Source organism: Gouania willdenowi, chromosome 5 (genome assembly GCF_900634775.1).
Source record: "Gouania willdenowi chromosome 5, fGouWil2.1, whole genome shotgun sequence".
In the NCBI taxonomy this organism is placed as follows: Eukaryota; Metazoa; Chordata; class Actinopteri; order Blenniiformes; family Gobiesocidae; genus Gouania; species Gouania willdenowi.
In genome coordinates, this window is record NC_041048.1 from 31177249 (window position 1) to 31196409 (window position 19161).

Consider the following 19161-nt stretch of genomic DNA (forward strand, 5'->3'; position numbering starts at 1 on the left):
TGACTATAGAATTACTCTTTCATGTGTCTTGCCTGTGGGAAAAAAGATTCAGGTCATATTAGTTCACTTTCTACTTTTGAAAACTGATTTTTCTCTATTTCTGTCAAGCTAATTTCATACATGCAACTAAAAGAACAGGATCTTCAACACTGGGGTCAAAGTCATTTGTTCCTGTGATATACACTACATACTCTACCAGGTTTTAACACTTTTTTTTGTTAAAAGTTATTTCACTAATTGGTTAAGTCAAAGAAATCTGAACATGTGACTGAAATTAAATGCCGATGTCTTTTCACAATAAGGAATAACATAACACATTACATCCATTTTCTTTTCATTCTTTCCTGCCAACCACCTCATCCTAATCATTTGCAAAGTTTAGCTTTACACCCGACACAACACTTTTTCACACGCCAACTTAATTCAAACTATATTTACTTTGCATTCATGTGACTGTGTGTAATTTCACAACAACAACTGTTTAATTTGGAATGACTTTTTTTTAACTTTCACCTCACGACTGAGGTCGTTTTATGTCCCACATAAGACAAATGTGAAATCAATGCACAACTATGAATTCAAAACAACAAAAACAGAATGATCCAAAGGGCACGGCTTGGAGACTGATGATGGGAGTGGCACAGGGCAGCTGAAGGGCACCAGCAGCGAAACCACTATGCAAATGTGCCACACTCTGTTTGACAAGCAATAACACTGCTTTGTATATATGCAAAGCTTGGCAAGACGCTGTGCATACAGCCTTGTCGTCAAACCTGAGTCACGCCACAGTGGTGACACCCAATGGATGACCCTTGTCTCTTAGTGAGGCTGAGGCTGCACACCAAATTCAGACAAATAGATCGACATACACACATGCAGCCACACACACTAAAAGACAATTGCACACATGGCGTCCAAGGGGCCAAGTAACTCAGCATTACGCACAGTGATGTGGTAGCAATAATATTGCTCGAAACAAATAGAATGGATGGTTGATGCACCGGTTAATATTTTTAGTACCAAAAATAATTGAAATACAACTATAGTCTATATTAACAGCCACCAAAGGAACAAGCAGTGTCATCTGTGAGTGAGGTACAGAAACAGAGCTGAACAGCTGAGCCAGCCCCGGTGTGGTGTCTGGTGGACGCTCCGGTGCACGACTTTCTCCTTTAGGAGGTGGAGTGGAACTTTGCATATGGAGGACATCTGTCCAGAGGAGCAGATTACCTCTGTGAGCTCCAGGCGCGGCACTCCTTTCCTTTTCTGTTCATTCCGTGCAGAGGAGCAGAGCACAGACCTGCAGCTCCTTTGTGCTCCGCCTTCCTCTCCATGTTTCGGCTGGACAGATAAGGTTTTACGGTTTAGACCCACGTCAAACACTATCGGTTCTGACCAGCTGCCTGGTTTACACAGCGATGGTTCAACGTTCCCCTCCAAGCACGTGCGACAGAGGGCTACTCCGGACAGCCTCAGACCCCATGGGCTACATAGTAGTTCATCCTCAAGTGCTGCAAACTTCTTTCTTTGTTGTTGCAATAACTCGGATCAATTGAAACAATAGATCAATAGGTCAGGTTCTGGCCTTTGAGAAGGAGCCTCTTTTCCATGTGCCGATATGAGCAATGGGAGATATGGGAAGTCTATCTTTGCGCTTTTACCCACACAGCTCCCTTCCACGTTGAAAGCGCAAAATGCTCCTTTAAATACGGTGGTCCCAGCATCTTCTGCACTTGCACCGATTTGCGCTGCAATCTTAGCAAAATGCCCACAACAGGTGAGGAAACCGCGCCAAGTATTTAGGCCCGCTAGTGGTTTAGCACCCTTTATTTCAGATCTTAAATCTGACCCACAAAGTACTCAATGTTTTAAATACACCTTTAGAATCATATAAAATAGTATGTAACTAGGTAGTTATCCTCTGAAAGGTTTGAAAAAGTCACAGTCCAAAGGTGTCCCACCTCTCAGGTTCTAACCACATAGTGAGTGACTAAAAATACATCTTTAATTTAAACTAGGGGCCAGTGTGATGATTTATCCAGCAACTCACTTCAAATCACTTTATAGTAACCATTTTTCAAACACAAATACTTCAAACTCTGATCAAGCACCACTCAGAGTATTATTGTCAGAGGACATTAGAGCATATTGCAACCCACACGTCTTTTGTAAGTTCATTTTTTTCTAATTAACAACTAAAAGTTTGCTTCAAATTATGGGACTCACGTGATCACTACTTCATTGTTATAATATTCACAAAGGAATTTCACTGCGTCCCTGCTCACTATGTGGAACTGTTGGCTGGCAGTCGCTGAAGTCAAGGAGGTCAAAGCACAGAATCACAGACAAGTATTGTTTTCATATATTAAAGGCAGACAACATTACACCACTGGCAGTGAATGGGAGCTACTACTGTTTTTTCGATTGAGGTTTGAATTGTCAAATCCAGTTATTTGACATACTTTTTTTGTACATTCAAGAATTTGTTTTGAAACTCAAACTGAGGTATACATCAACTATATTGTTTCCTATGTCTTGCTTTACATACATAGTTTCTAAATAATAAAAACATTTTGAATGAAAGGATTAGGTTGAATGTGTTCATGCTCTTTACTCCCATATGAACATGTCAGTTTTTCCAACTAGTTGGGGTCATGGGCAACAGCAGGACCCCGCAACCCTGAACATGAAAAAGCAGGTCAGACGATGAATGAATGAAATTGAGGGCAACATCACTCATGATGAGTCACTCATATTTCTAAAGGTGCGATATGCAGGGAGTGTAGGAAGCACATTTTCCCTTCTACATTGATAATCTTCAGCGTAAAAGTCCAACAAACCCGCAAACTGGGGTGAAAAGAGCAGAAGAAACATTTCTGTGAGCACTGTTACCTGCTACTCTCTCGGAGGGGTTCGCTGCCCTTCCTCCAGGAAATTACACCCCAAGGAGACATCTTGGGCTTGCACTCGATGAGCACATCTCCTCCCACTTTCACTAGTGTCTGACTCCTTAGTTGGTTATGAGAGAAATCGGGGGCAACGGCTGCAAAAAGAGAAACATACTGACATTTATATCATTTTCTTATCCAATACAGCTATGATTTTTTTAATTTTTTGTATCGCATATTACATCTATCCCTCCACATTTTGCACCTATACATTCTATCGGTAATGTATCCATAATTCATAAATAATAGGTATCTACAGATTGTTATACTCTGAATGAATTCTAATCAGAAAGTAATAAAGTGATGATAGATGGTTTTGTGTTTAGATATTGGCTTATCATTGTTCTTAGGCAGCAGGATAGTCCAGTATCTACATATCAATATACATGTAAAAAAAAAGAAGAAAATTTTTCTACCTTCTTTTCAACAAGCCATGTTTTTGTTTGATTGATATCTGATTTGTTAATGTGTAAATATCAACATTTCATCAACAAAGCTTATTTAAAAAATGTTTAACTATCTACAGCCAAGCATTTCCTATGATATTTGTGGATTTTAAAACTTTTAAGTCAAAACATCTTCATAAATAAATATGTCTAAATTATTCTTTAACCACTTTTTTCTGATCCAAATACCAGTGGTTGGATGTTGGACTATCTCCCAGCAATCTATGGGATTCTACTGATCACCATACATATGTAGAGCTTCTGTTTTTCATTTAAGTTTATCTATTTCTTAGTCATTTTCTCCATTTCTGTTTTGTTTCTGTTTCATCTGCTTTCCCCAAATTTGAAGTTATGAGATTATCAAAAGGGGGCACAACAGAAAGAGTTTGGGAACCATTGATAGAGATGATGATGTCGACAATTATTCGTATTTCACTGGAGAGTGAAAAAAAAGAGCGAGGTATCAAATAACAGAGGACTAAACAGATGTTTATACGCTTTTAGACACTTAACTTGCAATGCATTAATGTTTAATGTTTAACACAAGATCAGTTCTTTTTAGATAAAGGAACATAGAAGATGGGATGTGTATTTGAATTATGTGTGAGCATCATCCCAAAGGTCGTACATTTTGACATGTAAATATTTGAAAAGGTGTTCATTAAAAGGTTTAACCCTTCACAGCTGTTTAATGGCCTTCTGGCAATTTTCCCTGGGTTTGCCACCTTGGCTTGATGAATACACTCAGCCGTATTGAGCCACTTTCCAATCGTGATTAGGACGAGAGGCGTTTAGTGAATGAGACGTGCTGCCGGCCAGAGGTGTCGAGTGACAGCCTTGACAAGGCAGATGGGTGAGGCTGGTGAAGGGAGCAGCTCTGGAATACATCACTGTCAACCAGATGCAGAAGTCTTATAACTAATGTTGTTCAATTAAAGCCCAATGAGGGAGGACTGGAGGTCATCCAGCAGGGTTTGGATCAGAAAGAAGGATAAAATATACATGTGGTGATGCTCGAGCACAGTGTGTGTGTCTGTGTGTGTGTGTACTCACCTATGACCCGCAGCTCTGTATTAGAATAGACCTCGCCGTGCTTATTCCCAGCCACGCACTGGTACATTCCTGTGTCAGACAGGGTCAGGCGACTGATCGACAACACCCCGTTAGTGACTTGCACGCGCTCCTGAAGGGACAAAGGGACACATTTCTTTAATACACACTCATCTACATAAAAACAGCTAGCCAGTGAATTATAGTTTGAAAGTGACAGACAGGGCAATAAATCTTGGGTTTTCATCTCTAATGGAGGGAAAGGCTTGGGTGGATGGAGGCAGGCTGGTAGAAAATGACCCTAATCAATCTACATGTTTATGAGAGGAAAATAAAACCATGACCTATTTATATCTCTGGCTACACCATGGGGCCCATTTCCCCTTCATACAAAACAAGGGATCAGACAGAAAGCAGGATCGTAACATCAGAGATGCCCCGCACTGTGAAAATTGCTTCTCAGATCAGTATGCTCTTTACATACTGAGTGTTTTACACATTGTCATGATTTGCCTCGTCGTCATCTTTTCTGGCCATTGTTTATCCCCCAAGCAATCAAATTAGAATCTAGCAAAGGGTGGCCTGTCTTACGATAATCGCTCTGAACTCTCAGGCTTTTTCTTCACAATAATAAACCATTGAGTAGATTTACATGTCTCTGTGCAGCTGTGAGGTGGTCTCTCAATTGCTTCCTTGTTTTTTCTTCAATCTACCTCTCCTACACCGTCATTAGAGCCTGTTTCCATAGAGGTGTCAGAGCATCTTGAACTGCAGTCTCACGGAATTAAAGTGCTGTTACATGGAAAAAGAGACAGCTCTCGCTGAAAGATCACAAACTAATCCTGTGTTTGAGCAGGTTGAGCCTGAATTTCCATAACGCTCTGCGTCTGCAGATGTGTAGGGGCAAATATCCCTGCTGGCAAGGGAAGGCAAATGGTGGCGTATATCAGTTTGCTGCACAGGAAGCACTCGCGTTTATGGCTGCTATTAATTAACCATGACAATCCTCTCAAATCAGCAGTTTTTCATGCTTGGACCTGGGGGGACCATCTGTATACCTTATGTTGAAGTGAAATGATTGGCAATGTCATTGCCAACAACACAGGCTGATTTTTTTATGTTTAAAAGAGTCAAACATAAAAAAGGTTGATGTCTTATACTTCACATTCAGCTTCTTAGTGTCCAATGTCCACACAAGTAAGTGTACTCCAAGAAAACAATGATCAATCAATCCATCCTGGCATTGATTGATTTTGCTCAAGTAATTGTGGACCAATTAACAATAAACCCGTACATTGTATCAGTGAAGTGTCTTGTCTTTTACACACTTTCTTTCTCACTGATACAGATCGAGGTTGCTAAGGTTTACATATACAGGCCAATCATAATGTTTCTGGACTTTGAAGTTAAAGAAAACAAAAGTACCAGAAAAATAACATGCAGCCTAATAATATCCAGCAATATTTTTTTGTCTTCTTTTTGAATAATATGCTATGGTTTCATTTATTCAGACAACTGTTCCTCGTGAAATCAACTTTGATCTCCTGCAATGTTTAAACTGACAACTGCCAGTCTTCGTCAGCGGCGTCTGCTGATCACTTTGATGTTTCCTTTGAAGTTTCCTTGACTTCTGCATTATAATTCCAGCAAAATTCATTATGTCTTCTTTTTGAATAACACGTTATGGTTTCATTTATTCAGATAACTGTTCCTCGTGAAATCGACTTTGATCTCCTGACATGTTTCGACCGACAACTGCCAGTCTTCCTCAGAGGCGTTTGCTACTGTCAGTTGAAACATGTCAGAATCAGAATCAGAATCAGGTTTTATTTGCCAAGTACAGTTCAAAGACAGCACAAGGAATTTGACTTGGCAGTTGGTGTGAAAAGCAAAAATAAATAAATACAATATAAAAAATCAAAGTGGATTTCCTGAGGAACAGTTGTCTGAATAAATGAAATCTTAACATATTGTACGACATGCAGCCTGAAAAAAGACATAGGCTTGGTTTTGACAAAATCAGCATCCCCTTGCCAAGGGAGCGTGCATGCTTTCAGCGAAGGTTTAGTTACGAGATACGCATGGAGTGACGTTTGCACACGTTTTAATACTAAACCTTTAGTGAATCTGCCCCACTGCCTCTAACTTTTGCCGTCAAATAGTTTTTCATCCACAAAGATTTGTTAGACATCTGTTACTCTTCATTGGGAATTTTTGTTATTTTGTATATCATATCATGAGTATTTTGAACCGTGAGCCCTATATTGTATCGTGAGTTGAGTTTGTTACACCCCTAGATGTAACGGCTCAGCTAAATATAAATGAATCTAGAACTTCAAACTCGTGTGCACAACTGTCCTCATTGGAATTCCTCATGAACAACACAGTGTACGACGGGTGGCCCTATGCTGAAACAAACTGAATCCTATTTCATGGCCAGATTGTTTTTAATTGCACAGCTACTTAATCCTAGAGGAACAGTCCGGTCGGATTCCATTGTGTTTACTTTCAAACAGAAAGTGCTTAGGCAGGAGTATAACCAGTACTTATACACAAACTGGGTCACTAAGCAATATGAATGCTCCATTCCTGTTTCTTTAAGAACTAATTTTACCACAGTCAGATATGTCTATTGATTTACTGTAATAAACACCAACCAACAGTACATCTTTTCCCCTCTACTTCTTCCATCATTAACCTTTCCATCTTCCACTAATTAAACCACTGTGCTTAATTGTGGCATTTCAAACAATGCCGCACCTTTGCTGATTAATAAATTTACCCATGCGTTGGGAATTCATCCATTTATTACATCAGTGATGAAGAGGAAACAACAGCACAGACATCAGCAACGTCACTAAAGCCTTTAATCATTATGTTGCGGAGGCATATTTAATCATGTTAAGTACATTTTTGAAGTCGTTGAGCCTTTCATCTGAGACATTGGTCATGTATATATGCCTTTTTTTTCTTTTATTGCCATTTGATAATGTGTGCACACAAATAGGAAATGGTATTTATAACCTCAGCCAACTCCACTATTATTAAATATGATGTAACGATAGGGAAAACAAAGTGCAAAAATGGCAAAAAGAGCTTCCATAATCATTAATATTTTTACAACACACATGTAAACTGCAAGGAAAGCAGTCAAGCCAAATCTGGCCTTTTAGGGTTCATTCACACCGATGGATCTTAGAAAGGATAGTCCAGTGCGTTTGGGCATTTTAAACGCCAAAGCGACATCTAGAACGGATCAAACAGGCAAATTCTAGGGTGATTGTTTCTGCCGGTCTTGGAGTCCAATCAAAGTATGGAGCAACTAGGTGCACTGTGAACACAATGTGTGCTCAGCATGGACTAAAAACAGGAAGTGTGGGAGATGAGATTGAGCGCACGACATTGTGGGTAGTCAGATTATGGTGCAAAACAGGGCTTTAAAACCACCAAAAGCACAACAACTTGTTGCTGTTCCATTGGCCACGGTTATATTAGGTTTTTTTAATTGGGAATTATGCATTTATTTATATTAAAAAAACTCTATTGTATGGTTATGTACCTATTCCTTGTTGTTTAATAGTTTTTTCGATAATCTTTTTCTAGCCACATGCAGGAGAGAAAATGAAACTAGACTTTTTACACTGGTTTCATCGAATACCAATACCAACATTGGTATCGATATTAAAATATTGATACTTTTGTATCGAACCCCCCACCACTAGTTTCCAGTAACATTGGCATATTGTTTATGACTGTGTAGTGGAAAAATAAGATTGCCCAATAACTACAAAATACTAGCTCAAATATACATTATAAATACATACATACATATTTAAAAAATATATATATATATATATATTTAGACAGTGTGCAGTTTTACACCATTGCATGTGCTTTATTTATTTAAATTCCAAACCCAAAATCTCAAAATGAACAATCTTACGCACATACATATTTTAATGTTACCTTGTGTTTAGATGTTTGCCATGGGCAGGGTTAGTGATGGTGATTCCCTGTTTGCAAACCATTCTGTTTTTATAATTGTGTTATCCTCTGTGCAGAACGGCGAATATGAATTACATAACAAAATGAGTATAATGCACATGTGATTAAACTCTATAACAAATATGTGGGTGCTGATCTATAGCCTTCATTTGGGATTGCCTTCCCTTTTTATCCCCCACTTTGCATCTCATTAACATAATACCTCAGGCTTTATCAAGGCAAAGCCCTACCTCAGGCAGTGATCATTATATTCTCAATTGACTCCAAGGCATTACACAAAAATACAAATGTTAATATAAAAGGGTCTTGTTTTTTAAGAAAAAGCAGAGTACAGTTGGATGAGTAAGTGGGTATGGTCAGACCCATAATAGAATAATCTATCACCATGCTGATTATAATGGGTAAGGGGGGAGTGATATAAAGTGAAAAGTGGATGAACAGTGTTTCTATAGAGAACCAGGCTTTTTGTCTTGGAGGCACAGGATTAATAACTGTATTTGGCAAGGACAGATCAAACAGGAGATTAGGATAGCTTTTACATTATGGTACTTTCTAGACTACCATAAAACACTTGGCCTGTTCAAAGTTTAGTGTCTTAATAGAGCAAAGCTCAGCAGACACAGTCTGATTCCTTTGAAATAAAACACTGGTTTGCAGATGTGAAACACATAATGTAGTGTAACTCAGGAGGCACAGTGCTGTAAAAAAGATGACGTTACGTTGCAATTAGTTGGTAAAGCTTGAGCAGGCAGCGCACCATGGCTTTAAAAAGAGCAGATATGGTTCTTTTCTTCTTTCAGTCTGCGGCAAAGTGTATGAGAGACATATACAGCTGCTTTGTGGTTTGACAATGAAAAATAAAAGGAAAATAATACTTTTTTTTTTCCCCCAAAAAAATAAAGGAATATTTTTCAGTCATCATTTGACTACAGTCCCATTTTGTAGAATAAATCGTGAGAGAATCGTATCGTGAACCCAGTATCGCGAATCGAATCATATCAGGAGTTGAGTGAATCGTTACATCCCTAGTGTCAACTGTGGTGACTGTTTTTCACGTTCATAATTCACCCAATAAATGAGGAGTGGCGGGAGGAACTAATTGTGTTGTGAAGGGTGTTTCCAGGGGGAAGTATTTTGGTGCAACACCATGTGTCTCTTCCCCGTGTGTTAGAGAGGTGAATAAGAGCCTGCTTAAATGGAAAATAAAGACTGGAGTTCCATGCTGAATACTCCACCTCTGACTCCTTTTCTTCAGCTCCACACAACCTTATTTTGAGTTCACATTTTTTGGTCAACCCCAGAAACAATTGTTTTCTGTCTAGAATTAGTTATTGATCAAGTTTGTTAAACTGTGTTACCAGTAGCTAGGATAAACAACGTGACAAGATGCGCTAGCTCAGATATTTTTATACAGCTTTAAAAAAAATATATATATATAATATATTACTGAACATTTTAGGCAACTACATTTGAATTATGTGCAATTCCATATGGGGTTACGACCCCAAAGTAAAAAAAAAAAAAATAGCTGGTTTAAAATGTTAAGTTGTGTGGTTTTATGGTAATTTACTATCCTACATAATAAGTGCAGCATGAAGCATGATTTTGGAAAAGACTGGCCTCATATCCAAAATAGTTCAAGTCCCCTCCCAGTGTGTGGATATTAACCAATAACCAACTAATTAAAACAATACACTCATTACTGATGTACTGAGTTTAATTAGATATTCCACCCTCTATAGCATTTCCATGGATTCCAAGAAAATTTCATTTCCTCAAGTGAAACATCTTGCCTTTTTTGTTATACTATCCCACATGGGTCATCTAGCTGTAGGTAGTAGATTTAACCTGAGTCAGCACAAGTAAGCAGCTTCAGATTCAGAACACTTCACACCATAGTTCTTTTAAGCATCTATTACCATGGGAAAAAGGACATTGACCTTTTTTTTAAAAAAAAAAACTTGAAGATTGGTGTATGAAGGGACTTTGCAGAATTATGGCACATCTCACCTCAATGGATTCCAGGTTCTCGCCATTTTTCATCCACCTGTAGGAAGGTTTGGGCTTCCCTGTGGCTTTGCATTCCCATGCGAGGGAGTCATCAATGAGCTTCTGGACATCTTCAGGTTTCTCAATAAGATGAGGAGGAGCTGTAGGTTGGGAAAGGGGAGAGTGAAAATGGAATTCATTCATAATAGTGTTGGTAAGATCAGTTTCTTGCTTTTCAACCTGAAAACTGCATATACAGTAACACAATTGTTACATTTCCTCTGATCCAACTTATTTTATAGTTACCCCAAAATCTAAATCATTATTGTGGCACTAGTAATTGTTAAAGCACCTGACGTTCAGGTAATTCATTTGTTAGAAAAGTAAAATAATTGTTTTTATAATTAAAAAAGTTACTCAAAAGTTTGGTTGTCTTTTCATTAAGTCATGTATAACCCTGAAAATTATTCTCAGACTTCAACTTTCAGTTTTACTATTTCACATACTGGATGTGGTGTAGCTTGCCTTCACCTGCTACAACAAACCTCCTAGCCTACCATGTAGTATTAGAAGACAGAATATTCCCTCAAAGTAAAAAAAAAAAACAAAACTTTCTGAATACTTTTGACAACCATCTTGCCAAGATCTAGAGTTTAAGAAGAATTCAGCTATCAAGTCAAATTAAGGCTATTTTAATAGGGTTGTAAACAGTAAAACCATGTATATCCCAGGTTTTGCCAGCTAGCTACCCATAGCTCACTGTTCCAGTAACTTTCAAACAATGCTTTCATTTCAAATACCTAAGCCGAAATGTTGCAGTACACTTAAGGAAAGCAATTGAGTCAAATGACAAACATAAAATCAATAAAACCAAACAATCAGTTAGGAGGTACAGGATCGGTACAAACAGTGACGGTTTTACAATGATATAGTTTGGGAAATTTTTGTTGGCCATAAATTCAAGGCATTTATGGTCGATAACAATCCAAAAAGTGATGATGTTGCAACTTTGCATAGAATACGTAGCTAGATTTTGTTATCAATCACAACATCATAATTTTCTTTATAAGTATTACTTTGATGGCAAGAGGGCTCCACATAGATCAATACATTTTTTTTGTGTAAAATCTACTTGACAAGAAGACAAAAAAATCAAGGCTCAACTCTGACCTGAGGAACCTAGTATTATAATACTAAATTATAGTAGTTTGTTATGGGGTTTGGTCATGTGATTAAACACAACTGAAGTAGACAAAGCCAATTATAGTGGTCATTAGAGTCATAAAACACCTTTGTTTAACACAATCTCTGTAAATAACTGCAAAATATGTGTGAATTGTTCCTTGCTCTGTCATTAAGGTTAATCAAGGCAAGGTAAAAACAAACAACAACAAAAAGAAAACAGTTAAAAACAAGGAGAAGAGAACAGGTTGGTTAACTTATACTAAATCTGTTTTCGATAGTATCTATTCTTTATATTCACAGTGGGGTGGCAGTCACCCCAGTGGTATCTGTCATTGTGTCCTTGGGCAAGGCACTTCACCTACATTGCCTAGTATGAATGTAGTGTGTGAGTGAGTGTTAGTGGTGGTCGGAGGGGCCGATGGCGCACTATGGCAGCCTCGCTTCCGTCAGTCTGCCCCAGGGCAGCTGTGGCTACAATAGTAGCTTACCACCACTAAGTGTGGAGTGAAAGAGTAATGCCTTAATTCTGTAAAGCGACTTTGAGTGTCTATGATAAAGCGCTATATAAAATTGATGCATTATTATTATTTATTATTAAAATCTTGCTGATCTTTTGATGAGCTCACTATTGTGCTATAGGTATCACCTGATGCCATTGGCAGGACAGGGCAAATGGCTGACTGCACTGTACCTTTCTGCAGACCTCACCTAATGTGCTCTCAAAAATGTGGCATCAGCGGACAGGTTTTACTCCCCTCAGTCCAAATAATGTCCTCAGTTTTCGGCTAGAGTCTGAAATGGGCCCGCTGAAGGCCCCCAAAGGTCAATGTTTTCCTCTGCTAGAGCTAACCACGGTCAATGGAATGAACTACTTCCTGTCCTGCACGGGCTTATTTTTGTGAAATTGCTGCATCACAGCTACGACGTCCGGGAAAAATAGAAGGGCTGCGTATTTGCTGCAGAGGGCTACAGCATGACGCAGCAACCTGGGGTTGAGATTAATTTCTATTTTTAAAACACTGACTCTGGTTGGACTTGGCTCAGATGCTGAGGTGGTGAATGAACGTTCAGGTGTGATGTCACATTTGTAGAGAGCAGATGTCGGGCAGCATTGGGTTCAGGCTTAAAGAAAGATCGGCTGTATTCAGGTTTGGGTAGTATTCTGTCGGCATCGGGCCGGGCCAGGTCAAACTTTGTAGGTCCGATTTAAGCTCTACTCTTTCTTGTGTTCAGCAGAAGTGTGTCTGCACATGCTCTTATTTTGGTTCATTGCTAAATCACACAGCCTGGCATGGATACTACACACATTTTATGGTTTTATAGTTTTGAAAACGTATGAATGTGGAAATTTTTGGAAACGAAAACCGAAACAGAAGCAAAACATTGTCCTGTAAACAGGACCTTTGTCTGAAAGAACTATTTTGGGATTGAAATATGGTTTGTTAAATTGTGTTACGAGTAGCCAGGATAAACAAAGTCACAAGTGACAAGATGCGCCAGCTCAGATATTTTTATACAACTTTAAAAAAAACAAATCATATTTGAGAAAGTAAAAAGTGTATACTAAGTTGTTTTGGATTGTGTGTGATGTTTTTTTTTTTAAACTCAAATATATATATATATATATATATATATATATATATATATATATATATATATATATATATATATATATTAATCAATTACTAAACAATTTAGGCAACTGCATTTGAATTCTGTGCAACTCCACATGGGGTCAGGCTGATTATAGTGGTCATTGATGTCATAAAACACCTTTGTTTAACACAATCTCTGTAAATAACTGCAAAATATTACACGTGAATTGTTCCTTGCTCTGTCATTAAGGTTAATCAAGTCAAGGCAAAATCAAACAAAAACAAAACAGCTAAAAACAAGGAGAACAGAATGGGTTGGTTAACTTAAACTAAATCTGTCTTCGATAGTATCTACTCTTTAAAATCTTGCTGATCTTTTGATGAGCTCACTATTATGCTATAGGTATCACCTGATGCCATTGGCAGGACAGGACAAATGGCTGACTGCACTCTACCTTTCTGCAGACCTCACCTAATGTGTTCTCTAGGACTGACCTTTTAGAAGGTTTCTGCTAACGGCTAAATTTCCACTTTGATTGGCAAAATCTTCAGTAGCAGAAAACAACGTGTGGAGAGCAATACTAAATAAGGTAAATTCATATCTTTACAGTGTACTTTACCAACAATCAATTACCATTATGGATATTCTAAATCAGGGGTGCCTAATGTGTCAATCACGAGCTACCTCATAAATGAATGAGAATGCCACAGTCACATATATCAGAAACTAAACCTAACAATTCAGCATTTGACCTCAATATAAGGGGGTGCTAGGGAAACATTCTGTTCATTTACAACCTCTACTCATAAGTAGAAGAAGAGCCTCCTCCAGCCCAAAGCCACTCACATCGGCCTGACCGGGAATGTATATCAGCAGCATCGTCAGATAACCTATGAGTATGAAAGCCATGGAAGCTCTTCTAAAGAACAAGTTGAGCTACAAATACTGAAACGCTCTGTGTGCTACTGGCTGGCACTGCTTAACGTGTATTTTTATTGTGGGTCTTTGATGAAGTGAGCAGCTGTTTTTGGTGCTTCTGTGAATTTGAACTGTGAGATGATCTGAGATGCTGCTGGAAACAAAGTGCTGACCATCACACTTTCAGAGCTTTGTTTATGCCATGATGAAATGGAAAGGCTACATTTTATGCTGTATATTTTACAAACTTCATTTTTTAAATAATCTTCTTCTGCCTTTTTCTGTTTTACATTGCATTGACAATGAGACTTAGTAAAATAGTGCTTTGGTGTCACAGCAAAAAGGCCCTGTGTTTGATACTGGGAGTGAACGCAGCCTGGAGTATAAGTTTTGGTGGAAACGCTTACTTGTGACATTATCTTAATTTGGCTCAATATGGTGAAGTCCTCACTGGTTGGATCCACCTCCTGCTCTGATTTGTAATTTAGTAATAACGACTAAATAAATAAAATAAGAAGCTGCTTTAAAATGCAAATGATTAATTACATTTTTTTATGCTTGGTTTTTAAGATATATCTTGTGACTTAAAGCGGTCAAAGCTCTACAAATAAATAAAATTAAAAGTATTGAATTCATATTTTTTTTTTTGCCTTCATTTAGTTTAAAACCATTTAGAGATAAGTACATATGATCTGAAAACAAGTATCCATTATCAGTTGCTACCCTTAAATCTATGCGTCACAGCTGAATCATATGGTAGAAAAGCTGTAGGTGTTTAGTAATAAAAGGAAAGGTTTCCAAAGAGTTAAATTAAGGGAGAAGCAGTGACCGGGGGCAGTCTTCTCTAGTTATGTCAGTGTTGCATTCCTATATGAAAGTGAAACATGTGCCGCACCACAGGTCCTTGTGATCCCTTCGGCAGCTGCGGCAGGTTGGCTGAGGTTGTTAACATTTAACTGCTAACAGCTCAGCTAGAACATTTAAACATGCCGAGTGAGCTGCAGTAAAACCAGTGAAAACTGAGCTTGCTCTATTTGAAGCAACATGAAACAAAGCTTTTATCCATGTTTCAAAATGGATGGACTTTTACTCTCATACTGTGTAACACATGGACCACTTTGGTATTCATAGACATTGGTGTACTGTGTTTACAACAGTGCCAGCTTAAATCAGTGGTAGTATATGTGCCTTTTTAACAAGTGAGTGATAAATCAGAATTGAGATGTTGCTATGCAGGGGTAGACGTCAGCATCATATTCCAGCATCACATCCCACTCTCCATCAAACACCACCAGAGTAGTTCCAGTCAAACTGCACCTAATAGGTTTTTCTCTCCTTTAGTTTCTATTGTTTGTTTAAAGGGGCAGTATTATGAAAAAAATCACTTTATAATGGTTTTGCTATAGTGATAAACATTCATTTAGCCTCATTCAGAGGGCCAAAGTTAAAAAGAAGTTCTGTTTCCTCCATCCCTTGCTATTCCACATTTTGTAAAAAGTCAGTTCCAAACGGGCGAGTTGGATTTTTCTTGCGTTGTGATGTCACATCGCAGAAACTCCTCCTCTTGACAATCCTGGTTCCTCCTACCCTCTAAGAATGTGAGCTCCTCCCTCTCAAACTATCTCACAGCTAAAACAAACACTGATATCATATAGAATATATGCTATACTCTATTGTTATCTATCTGTAAAGCAAGAAAGGTCTGTGTGTCCGTGGAGCAAATATCTCCCCGACGCAGTGTCTGATCAATCTGAAACTTTGTCAATGGCTTCCAAATACTCTGTGTGTGCAATTTTGGAATAATTTGGTAATTTCAAAACCAATTTAAAACCAATTTTTGTTCTGGCTACCAATATATATATATAATTATATATATATATATCCCATTCATTTTCCCATCCACACTGTGGAACTCCTGTTAATATCAATATGAATACATACCTACGACATGCACTGTACTTGTATATGTGAAGCTACAAACACAAAATGTGTTCTCTGCATTTAACTCCTCCCTGAGGAGCAGTGGGCAGCCACGATGTAGTGCCCTGTGAGCAGTTCCACTTTTAGTAACCGTTATACCGCCTTGTATTTGACATGGTCTGACGTGTTTTTGACCCAATGCGACACAGTGGTTGGAGAAAACAAACGATTATCTGCTCCTTGAGGAGGAGAAAAAAAGTGACTTAGCAACTTAACACTCCGGTGAGTGGACAGTAAAGTCAGCATCAACAGACACGACCACTCATGCATATGCATGAAGGCACCAAAACAGCCTGTTTTTAGAAGTGTCATAAAAATGACTTTTCAGAGGATTAAAACTCCAGAAAATGGGAAAATAAACCTCAAGTATATATGTTGTTGGGGCTCTTAGAACACATGGAGATGGGTGAAAAATAGCATAATACTGGACCTTTAAAGTTAGGGGATCTGGTAGAATTTAAGACAGCACAGATAATGTATAAAGCAAAAAATAAACTGCTACCTGTAAACATACAAAAACTGTTCACAGAGAGATGGGGAGTTGTAAGTTTAGAGAGAAACTAAACTTGAAACATTATGCTCAGACCAATTTTTTAAAAAAGTATGTGTATTTCCATTTGTGGGGTGATTTTGTGCAACCAACTTGATGAAACGATTAAACAAAGTATGAATATAATACAGTTTTAAAAAATTACAAAAAATACAATCCCTGTCAAAAGTTTTAGAAAACCACACTTTTTCCAGTTTTTTTTTTTTTTTTAATGAAAATGATTCCGTTTATTGTGTCATTGCACTATGAAATGAAAGCATAGAACAAATAAGCAATTTGAGTTGAAAAAAAAAATCATGGAATCCATGAACACTACTGTTCACTTGATGCTCATGAGGGTCTGGTACCACAGTGTGTTCCAACACTGCTTTTTATGCAGACAGAGGAGGTTGGAAGTAACCAAGAAAATTGGAACACCTGTAGGAATTAGAAGCACCAGCTTTCAAGGCTGATTCAACCTTCATTGCTGCAGAACAGCTTTAAATTGTTAACCCACTTTGTGTTCCCTGAAAAAGGCCTATTTGTATAATTCTGAAATGTACATTTTTTTTCAGTTTTGGGTAACCAAAACTAACTTTTTTTTAACCTCTGGCTGTTCAGTACTTACCTTTGTACATTTCAAGCTATTCATTGGACTTGCACGACTTGAATTGCAATAAATAACTGGAAAAATTAGGGCGTTTTAAAACTTTTAACCGGTAGTGTATATATTTGAAAAGTACAGAAACAAGGAAGGATCATGTAAATTGCATGTTATTACTATTTTTTGTTTGTTTGCTTGTTTTTGTTCTGTGTTTTCTTAACCTCTTGATTAAAGTATTCATGTGTTTATTTTATTGGATTTTTCATTTGTTAATTGTGAAGAATGGGGGTAGGAATTGACAAGCTTATAAGCTTCTTCCTGTCCCTCGTCGAACGAGTTAAAGGTGTATTATATTGAAATGATTCTTTTTTATTTTATAGAGATTTCTGTTGAGATGTATTTATTCATTTTCATCTATTTATTGTATTTGTTTGAAATAAATAAATAAATACATTATTGTTCTCACATGCTGTTAAATTACTGTCTCTCTCAATGTTTCAAAAAAACTGTAAAAAAAAAAAGTTTGTGAGAGAGAATCAACGGAGGAGATGAGAGTCCAAGGTAGAGAGTCACACACACACACACACACACCGATCAGGTGCGCTTCACTATCGATCACCGTCTACGTGTGTGTGTGTGTGTGTAACGGACCACCATTTAGTCTGGTTACAGTCTGTGTCACGACACCCGTCCATTGGGTGGTAGTGGCTGTAGTGTTGAGTCAGATCAGTAAACAGTGCTACATAGTGAAGCCTGCCTGATGATTACTGCAGCTTCACTCACGACACACCTGCCACTACACCTAACTACTGAAAATAGATAAGTTTAGTTAAAGTTAGGCAGGCACACACATACTAAACGACAACAAAAAATATAAAAATGACTCAAAATACACAAAACTAAATATTTATACAAAAATTACACAAAAGACAACACAGAAAAATACACCAAACGACAACAAAAACATGAACATGACTCAAAATACACTAAACTAAATACTTATAATCCCACATGAATGCATACTTCCGATGGGCACTGTACATTACAGAAAAAAACACCAAATGAAAAAATATATAAAAATGAGTTAAAAAAACAACACATTTATCATGCGTATGTCTCATAGAATTAAACCAGGGAAATTGCACACGCTATTTTACTTTGCACCTGCAAATATACCCCTTTATAATGCTACAACTCTTCTTAAGCTCCCACTATAAGAATACATACTTCCGACGGGCAGTGTACTCGACTTCAAAAAAACATACATTTACAGAAAAATACAACAAAAATATGAAAATGGCTGAAAATACACAAAACTAAATATTTATACAAAAAATACACAAAATTACTCCTGAATCACACTACAATAGCAACAAAAATAATAATTATACAAAAATACACATGACTCCAAAAAAAATACATTACAAAAAAAAATAAATTAAAAAACAGCAAACATTTATGCACAAAAAGACAACAGAAAGATACACAAATACACATAACTCCAAAAAACATACGTTACAGAAAAATACACCATACAAAAAAATATAAAAGTGACGAAGTCAAGCACATGTCCCATAGAATTAAACCAGGAAAATTGCACCCACATTTTACACTCGCTTTTGAGGAAAAATACTTTTTTACTGTTTCTTATTTGGTGATGATTACATTGAAACGTTTATTTTCATCTTAGTTTGACCGTTCGCTATTTAGACCAGACAGACCTCACCAGGAAGTTATGACGGGCTGTGTTGAAAGCTGTGTGAGAGAGAACCAACGGAGGAGACTAGAGTCCCAGGTAGAGAGTCTCACACACACACACATCGATCAGGTGGGCTTCACTATCGATCACCGTCTACGTGATAAGCGTGCAAGTATGTGAGTGTTGAGTGTATAACAGACCACCATTTAGTC

The 19161-nt window shown here is 37.7% G+C and overlaps 1 protein-coding gene across 2 annotated transcripts in view; it reads right to left on the reverse strand.

Moving 5' to 3' along the window:
• The window catches only part of cntn4 (contactin 4), a 325246-nt gene that overhangs the window by 83399 nt on the left and 222686 nt on the right, over nucleotides 1-19161 (reverse strand). For both annotated transcript variants that reach the window (XM_028447019.1, XM_028447018.1), the window contains exons 9-11: nucleotides 10460-10599; nucleotides 4448-4577; nucleotides 2893-3043 (exon numbers count right to left, since the gene is read on the reverse strand). In XM_028447019.1, coding sequence (XP_028302820.1) covers nucleotides 2893-3043; nucleotides 4448-4577; nucleotides 10460-10599 — 421 coding nt within the window. The remainder of the gene's footprint in view (nucleotides 1-2892; nucleotides 3044-4447; nucleotides 4578-10459; nucleotides 10600-19161) is intronic.